The 9,336-nt window shown below is 36.6% G+C and overlaps 1 protein-coding gene and 2 pseudogenes across 1 annotated transcript; 1 reads left to right on the plus strand and 2 right to left on the minus strand.

Moving 5' to 3' along the window:
• LOC9298932 overlaps positions 1 to 2,888 on the minus strand; it is a 6,171-nt pseudogene extending 3,283 nt beyond the window's left edge.
• Positions 2,889 to 5,411: 2,523 nt separating this feature from the next.
• On the plus strand, positions 5,412 to 6,629 carry LOC9298931 (cytochrome P450 82G1). The gene is made up of 3 exons (XM_002862807.2): positions 5,412 to 5,462; positions 5,915 to 6,134; positions 6,241 to 6,629. Exons 1-3 carry the CDS (start codon positions 5,412 to 5,414, stop codon positions 6,627 to 6,629), a joined length of 660 nt encoding a protein of 219 aa, XP_002862853.2.
• Positions 6,630 to 7,082: 453 nt separating this feature from the next.
• Positions 7,083 to 8,100, minus strand: LOC9298930 (annotated as a pseudogene).
• Positions 8,101 to 9,336: the final 1,236 nt, after the last annotated feature.

The following is a 9,336-nucleotide window of genomic DNA, read 5'->3' on the forward strand; positions in this document are numbered from 1 at the left end:
GCTTCGCAATTTGAGAATCGTACCTATGGAAGAAGAGGAAACTGTGGCTGATTTTAGTGCAAAGTTATGTGACATATCTAATGAATCGTTTGCTCTTGGAAAGGTCTACAAGGATAAAAAGCTAGTGAAGAAGTTGAAGAGATCATTGCCTGCAAAATTTGAGTCAAAGATTTCTGCAGTTGAAGAAGCTCATAATCTAGATGAGATGGCTTTTGATGAGTTTGTTGGGATTCTTCAAGCTTTTGAGTTAAGCAAAGCATATGAAGCTAAAGGAAAGATGAAGAAGGTAGATGAAGTGAAGAAGGAAGTTGACATTGGAGTTGCTCTTAAAGGATCATCAACTGAAGATTCAATGGCTATGTTGTCAAGACAGTTTACTAAATATCTGAAACGAAAGGGAAAAGAGAGGAAGGATAGAATTGATGAAGAGTTGAGAAGTTCATCAAAGAATATGCAATGTTTTGAATGCAAAGGATATGGACATGTTCGTTCGGAATGCGCCAATCTACAAAAGCATAAGAAGAAGGCCATGAATGTTGTCACTAGTGATTCTGAAACTGATTCAGATGAGGAAGAAGAAGATCTGAAGAATTTTGTGGCTTTTACAACTTCCGATTCTAGTTCAGATACAGATTCTGCGTCAGTCTCTGCATCAGCGTCTGCAACAAGGTCTGCTTCAGCATCTGCAACAGGGTCTGCTTCAGCATCTGCAACAGGGTCTGCATCAGTGTCTCTAACAGGACCTGCACTTAAAAGTGAAAACGATGAATGCGAGAGTGATGCAGAGAGTATTGATGATGAAGAATTTGCTGAGAATTACAGAGTTTTATATGAGCATTGGCTTAAAATGGTTGAGGAGAATTCAGTGTTAACTAAGGAGAAACTTAAGTTAGAGGCTAAAGTCATTGAAGCACAAAAATATGCTGCAGCCCCAGAAGAAGAAGTATCACAAGCTAAAGTACAACTTGAAGAAACTCAAAAGAATTTGAGGATGCTTAATAATGGCACAAAGAAGTTGGATCATATTCTGAATATTGGCAAGACTGATAAGTGTGGCCTTGGATTTGAAGGAAAACTTTCAAAATCAGATCCAGTGTTTGTTTATGGTGGAAAAATCACGTCTCGATCAGGAAGTCGTGTCAGAAACTGCAACTGTGGCAGAGACTGCATTTGGTTCAAGAACTACTACGAGAACTGGTACAGAGTCTGATACAAGAAAAGTTAAAGAACTGCAGAGTGCACCTCGACGAGTTTTTCGACCTGTTTGCCATCATTGTGGTATTGTTGGGCATATTAGGCCAAGGTGTTTCAGATTATTGAGGGAGAGAAATCGAATGGAGAATGCTTATGATAAGAGATTTCATGGTCCTACATGTTATCATTGTGGAGTTCAAGGGCATATTAAGAGGAATTTTTTCAGATTCATTCGAGAATCCAGTCATGAAGGCTTAAGGCGCAGGAAGATTTGGGTTAGGAAAGATGATTTCTATGGAGGTGGTGTACTAGGCTATCAACCTCGTATTGCAAAGCGGGGAGAATTTTCTAAGTAGTTTTGACCATGTTGTGACTCATTCAGGGGGAGAATGATGATGTGTTTCGTGATGTTGTTTTGGAGTTAGAACTGTTGAGTTCACAAACATAGTCAAAAAGGGGGAGAATGAAGATGTAGCTGCAGTCTGATTAAGTTGTTGAATGAGTCAAGAAGTAATACAAGAGTTTGTCTGATGGAGTTGCTGAATGATTCAAGAAGTAAGTCAAGATGCGACTGTTTTTGTTGAGTGTCGGTTTCTAGAAGGTTTGAGAAGATATGTTTGGAGCGTGTTTAGAGGATGAATCACAAAGGAAAAAGGACTTAAAGAGATTTGGAAGACTTGATGAAAGTGGAGTTTGGTGAGAAAAAGGAAAAGTATAAAAGGAAATTTACTTTTTCTTATGGAAATTGGAAATCTTCTCCTATGGTGATTAGGAAATCGTTTTGGCTATATAAGGAGGAGCTGAGGACGTCTTTGAGAAGGAAGAGAGCTGAGGCATAGAGACAAATCTTTGAGAGCTTTCTAAGGGTGTGTGCAACATAGTTTTGCGGTTTTGTGCAACTTAGTTTTGGCGGGTTTGTGCTTGTGTGATCAAGAGGTTTTGTTTTTGAAGTCTAGGCTCAAGGGGAGTTTAGCTCAGGGTTAGGTTATCCTGATTAAATCTAGACTCAAGGGGGAGTTTAGTTAAGGGTAGAGATTATCCTTAAGGTTTCACGTTATAGAAGGGAGCGGTAAATCAAGAGGGTTGTGCTTGTTTTACGCGTTTGCGAATTGGTTGTAATTTGCTTTCTTGTTCTAGTGGAATCGAAATCTGGACGTGGTCCCGGGGAGTAGGAAAAACCGAACCTCGTTAACAAATTTCTTGTCTCGTTTACTTTCTACAATTTATCGTACCTCATCCGCACTTACAGCCTACGTACCGACCAAAGGCTATATTGGGTCTGGTTGCTAGAGCCATGTCGTTGTTGGTGAAACAATCTTTCACCGTTTTTGGGTCGCTGGCTAAAACCAGCCTATAAAACCCTAACTTGAGGGAGAAGATAGGACCATGTTTTTCGGACATGGCAGCTAGTTTCTTGCAAATGGGTTCTTTGCCGCGCAATAGATGGAGGTGGCCGAATAGAGGCAAAGCTTCTAATGGCTCAGGGATGGTGGAGCTATCAACTTCACCTTTACTCAATTTTTTTCCGAGGAAAATGTAACCGGCGATTACAAGGGCCAAAGAGAAGAGAGAAAATTGGAGAGTACTAAAGAAAATGAACATGGTGATTATTATTATTATTATTTTTTTTGATAAACCCTAAGGTGATTATTTTGTTTGGGGTATGTAATGAGAATGTAGCTTTCTTTTACGCGTATATATATAGAAGTATGGTTTGATCTATGAGGTAATGTAGCTTTCGTTTACTATATTATTATAAATATCATAAAAATGTTGCGTAAGTATCACAAGTTCACAACCTCTCTTTGATGGGAAAATATTAAACAAACAATTCAGCCACCACAAAAAAAAAGAGTGAATTTGCTCAGAGACATTATTGGGGCATATAATTTAGAAAACAACATAAGTATGGAGAATCGTATACGACATAAAAATAGAGGTTGGAATAGACCTTGAAATTGCGAATAATTACAAGATTACTAGCCACAGTTTTCGTCATGCGCGTGGGGAGGAGAGAAACATCTAACATTTAATAAATGATCAACAATTGAATTGACCTTCACGTGGCAACAGATAGAACGAAGTGACAATTATTAAATTTTAATTTAAATCTATAACAAAAACATATGGAGGAAAATTCAAAAATTTAAACCACTAACCTAATCGCGTAGATATCTATTAATAAATGTAGTACTTATAGTTCGATATATGACTCTATGAAAATATATGAACATGTATCTAAACTTATAGATATATATTAACTCATTAACTAATTGAGAATTTTTGTTGAAATTCGACTTTTTTTCCCAGGAAAAAAGCATGCTTCGATTGATTTTATGCATAGGCTATGCTCCATCGTTTTCTTCTTTTTCACTCTGACCCATCTCCACAAATATCCTTAGATCTGCATCTATACTTTGTAGATCTATTTGTGGAGATCCAAAAAATGTTTTAGATGGCGGTGTGAATAATAAATACGACGCTGTTTTTCTTATCGGTTTGAATGATTTGGAACAGAGTTGAGAGAGATAAACATGAGATCTGAATCTATACTTAGTAGATCTATTTGTGAAGATCCAACAAATGTTTTAAACCTTATTTATATCGTGAAAGTTATATTTTCCGATGAATAGACAATGTCGGTGTGAATAATAAACATGACACTGTTTTTCTTATCAGTTTGAATGAATTAGAACATAGTTGAGAGAGAGATGAACATGAAAAAAAATAGACATCAAAAAATCAGACATATGTATGTGGGGTTAAAATAGGAAAGAAAGTGGACTTATTATTTTCAATGTCTTGGACTATTTGGCATAATACCGAAAATTTTATTAGCCCAAAATCTGATATCTCTCAACCAATTATCTAAAAAAAAAACAGATAAAACACCAATACTATATTTTTTCTTTCACCAATATTAATACTATATTCAAGTTTCACTTTTATATTTCAACAAATTTATAATCGTTAGACTCCATGTGATACGTACTGCTCTGCTAGGAGTTTAAGATTAGTTAGCTATGGAGCTAGCTTAATGATTGATAAGAGCCAAATACACCATCACTTTTGTGGGGTTTGGTTAGGCCCTAGCTTACAAAGAGGGTCCTTAAAATTGTCGGAGATATTTTGAGTTTGATTATATTCGTGTGGACATTTTTTTTTTTTTTTTTTTTGACATCTTTGGATCGACAAGGCCCGATCCATAGCCAATCCCTACTATGCGGGGTAACGCGACTTACTGGAGTCGAACTCCGGTGGAGAAGGCGGAGTCAAGTGGACTTAACCACTTGACTAAAGGCACATCCCCGACATCCTTATATATCGCAAGTTTCACATTTGAATTGACATTTCATACATATCAATTTCCAAGCATGTATAACGCACGAGAAGAAAAAAAGATCCAAAGATGTTAAAATTCGTTTTATTATGATAACGCGTATGAAATACATATAAAATTCAATGATGTTCACGTATAAGATACATAGAAATTCGTTTTGTTATTATGATGTTACGTACAGAAGCATGTGGCTGCTGTGATCCCAACGAATGGACTGTGTGGAAGGAGTTTAATATCTTTATTTTTCGATTAGTGGCTGTAATTATAATTATTTGGTCTCATATATAATTCATTTATCAATGTAAATGCACATTATAGTTTATAGATTTTTCCACGAACTTTACTAGGTTAGCACTATTTTGTTTAACCTAGCACTATGTTTACATCTGTAACATTATATATATAGAAACTGCAACTAATTAAGTTGGATTATTTCTCGGTTCAATGGATCACCAGGTTGAACTGGAACTAATGTTAAAATTTTGATTAATGTTAAATAATGGATTTAAAAAGCAAAAACTAAAAATTATACTGAATAGTTTTTCTATTTTCTCTTTTATTTTTTCTGTTTGATGCTCATTTAATAACTTAACAATCATAATCAACCCAGTTTACTTGGAAGATGGAACACCTCCGCAACTCGTACCTGAAAACTTCAGAGAAGCTTATGACATGTTGATGGCTCCATGGAGTCCTACTTCCTCATAGGAATAACCGGAAATTTCCACTTTTTCAGTGTAGGTAACGCTAAAAAACATACCCGGCCCCCACGCTTTACTCCATCGAGGCTCTTAAATGGATAGCTTCTGGAGTGTGAGAACCAATGCTCTCATACAAACCAAGGCTAGACCTAAAGCAAATACGATAAGCTAAGAAAATGGTAGAGATTGAACTTAAGAAGGTTGCAGCTAAAGACCAACAAGGGGATGTTGAGTATACTGGATACCCCTAAGTGTGAAGGATGTGGTAATCTTGGACACAAAATTTTGAGATGTCTTATGCCATATCAGAACCGTTCCAACATTTTTTTTTGGTGAATCACCGGGAGAAAATCTCCCGGATTTATTAAATAAAATTAAAAAAATTACAAAGCAACAAGTCGTGGATATGAAAATCCAGCTACATCTTCCCGTATGATCGAGTCAACAACCATCGGAACCGTACTCAAGTATGAAATCCTAAAAGTAAAGTAAATGCATAGTTCGGTAATTCAGAACCGTTCCAACATTAACAGATGTCAGAAACGATTAAAATTTTAATCAAAAAAGAATTTAATTGTGAACTAATGTAGTATATAAATAAATATGACTTAACTCACACATTACTATTTTGTTTTGAAATGAACGTCTACCAACATGAATGTTCTGTTTCTTGTTGTAGGTTCTTACATTAACGGGATCAGACAGCACATCCATCACTCTTACATGGGCAGTATCGCTGCTACTCAACAATCCAGCTACTTTAAAAGCAGCACAAGAAGAGATTGACAATTGTGTCGGGAAAGGTAGATGGGTTGAAGAATCCGATATAAGAAACCTCAATTACCTACAAGCTATTGCTAAGGAAACTCACCGACTTTACCCGCGGGCTCCTCTTACAAGTCACATATCAAAGTTTCTTAATTGTCTTTCTAATTCTTAGTACATGACCTTATTAATATTCTACATGTTAAACCTATTTGGTTATACAAAATGATGAATGATCAGGAATCCGCGAAGCACGTGAAGATTGTTTCGTGGGAGGATACCGTGTTGAGAAAGGCATACGCTTGCTCGTAAACATATGGAAACTTCATAGGGATCCCATGATCATTTGGCCTGACCCCAAAACCTTTAAGCCTGAGAGGTTCATGGAGGAGGAATCACAATGTGGAAAGGGCGACTTTGAGTACATTCCATTCATTTCAGGAAGAAGGTCGTGTCCAGGGATCAATCTAGATCTAAGAGTTGTTCACATCGTGTTGGCTCGGTTGCTTCAGGGGTTTGAGTTACGCAAAGTATCTGGTGAACCATTGGATATGGCTGAAGGGCCTGGTTTAGCCTTGCCAAAGATTAACCCGGTCGAAGTAGTTGAAAATAAACTTGATTATTTTTGAATGACTCTTACTCAGGTAGAAGATACATATAAGTACATTTAAACTTTTGATATCTGTCTCTTTTTTTTTTATATCACTGTAACCTCCATTACCGGGTATCTTGGGATATCTTGAAGCATTTCTCAATGTCACATCGGAGAAAGAAGTCACAGAATGCCAAACTTTTTGCAGATAACTCTCCAAGATCCATGAGAGCACATGCAATCTCTCTAGACAAGAAAACTAGATCTTACAGATGGGTGTAAGAGAAATCTCTCTAGACAAAGTCAAAGTGGCTGAAGAAGTAATTGTAGCAAAACGGTTTGGCCAAAGCCTGTCTAGGCAACAAATTTTGTTCATTCTGCTATTTATACTGAGTTTGAACATCAGAATCTCATTGAGTGCCAAAACCCTTTCACTATTGGATCAATTTCATCACACAAAATTAGACTTTGAGATATATTACAAGCAATCTAAAGGTAACAATGCAGTAATTAAAGTTAGACCAAACAACAAACCAGATTCATGTCAAAAATGCTAAGTACATACAATTATAATGATCTGAAACAATAGAAGGAACAAGTTACTAATAATAGAGAGGAATCCTAATTTTCTAAATCAAACTCTTCCAAGAAGTTACTAGACAAACAATATCCAGAATGGCATGAAATTAGATCGCTGTTCGAGTTGATGAACCTAGTTATAGTCTCAACAGACACAATAAACTTAGAAGAGACAGAGAGCAAGTGAAGAGTTACTCTGTTCCATGGCAAAGCAGAGGATTCCACAGCTACTCTGTTCTGTGTTGGGTTTACATCAGTCACGAACAGAGTCTTCTCAAAGATCAGTTTAGCGTCTTTTGCTTCTTTCATGTCACTTATCACCTTGACAAGCTACTCAGGCGTCTCTCTCGCCGTCCCTGAAAAAGGAGCAACCTTTGCTTTCTTGAGTCCACCAATACGCTTCCTCTGCTCCACAGCACATCTCTTGCGGCTTGTGTTCTCCGTTAGGCGCAAAGACAGAGAACATGGTAAATTAGGGTTTAGTGGGTCTTGTCAGACTCAGCCATCTTGTAATCAAAGAGTACGAGTGAAGAACAAAGTTCAGAACTAGGGTTTTGTAGTGTTTTCGTCTCGGAATCAGCGGCGATGAAACATGAAGAAGTTAGCCGTTGAAGATGGTTTTGTGGGTCTTCGATCACATACTCTCCATTTGAAGAGCCAAGTAGCAGCTAGAATGAAACCAGGAGTACCTGTGAATCCAACAGACTGCAAATAGATGGCCATTAATAACATATCCTAGAACTACAGAAAATCGGAGATGACAAAGAAGAGGAGACTTACAGCCCAATAATGATTATTGGTGATGTTCCAGCCGCCATGGTAAGGCTTAAAAGCTCTAAGAATGTCAGGTCTCTTGGTTCTATGAGCTGCTAAGACGAGGTAATCAGAGACATCATCAGCTGAAGGTCCTGGTGCTAATGAGATTCCACCTTTCCATGATTCAAAATTCGGTGAGCCACGAAAACGGAAGAGATCGAAATAGGAAGAAGTTAAGATGATTCTCTGGTTCCATCATCTCCGATGACGCAGCTGAAGATCCGGAGAGGAGAACAGGGTTTGCTGACGAAATCTTATTTTCTACTACGATGATTTAACATCGGCGATCGAATCTGATGAGATTCTTCAAGCGGATCAAATCTTTTTCGTTCTTCCAATCTCTAAACGACAAGACCGTCTCTCGGCGTCGGATACCGCCGTCGTAGAAGAGAAATAATCTCGCAGGGTATCAACCTAATGATAATCGGAAATCGATTTACATCGGAGAGAAGTGGTTTATGCTCGGGCATCGCTGAAATTGAATTTAGTCGGTGAGATGTTCCAGCTTTGTAAAATACAAATTGTCAGAAAAGATAAAATGCATAAGTATGTATATTAGATTTTTTTTTTATTACAAATGTATCATTTTAAACCATGCAACCAACCAATCATAATAAATAAAAAACTGTGTAATCTATATATAATAGCAATCTAATAAATACCATTTGCACATCTGAATGGTTGCGTCTTTTTATCGCACCCTTTCGTTTAAATCGGTTATTTTTTTACGGTTATGTCATTTATTGAATTTTCTCTTTGAATTTTCGTTGAATTATTTACGGTTATATTTGTTCAATTACAGTCGTATCTTTTCAGTTTACCGTTATATCTTTATAGTTGTATTTATTCATTTAAAGTTATGTCTTTCCATTATATAATTTCATTGCATTTTTTGTATAGTTAGTAATACTACGAAGTTTTTTTACATCAACCATTAGAGTACATATCAAATTGGTTTTATTAACCAAAATAACAACCTCAATAAATGCATTTTGTACTTCTGAACGGTTGTGTCTCTTTATCGTAACTTTCCGTTAAAATATTAACGGTTATTTTTTCGAGTGTGTTTTTTATCGCAACTCTTCATTAAAATATTGACGGGTTTTTCTCGGTTGTGTCTTTTTATTGCAACTTTCCGTTAAAATATTGGTTGTTACTTTATTCGTTTGTGTCTTTTTATCGCAGCTTTCCGTTAAAATATTGACGGTTATTTTTTCTCGGTTGTGTCTTTTTATCGCAATTTTCCGCTCAAATGTTGACAGTTATTTTTTCTCGGTTGTGTCTTTTTATCGCAACTCTTCGTTAAAATATGAACGGCTAATATTTTAGTTGACGGTTATTTTTCGGTT

Source organism: Arabidopsis lyrata (assembly GCF_000004255.2).
Source record: "Arabidopsis lyrata subsp. lyrata unplaced genomic scaffold ARALYscaffold_123, whole genome shotgun sequence".
NCBI classification, from domain to species: domain Eukaryota; kingdom Viridiplantae; phylum Streptophyta; class Magnoliopsida; order Brassicales; family Brassicaceae; genus Arabidopsis; species Arabidopsis lyrata.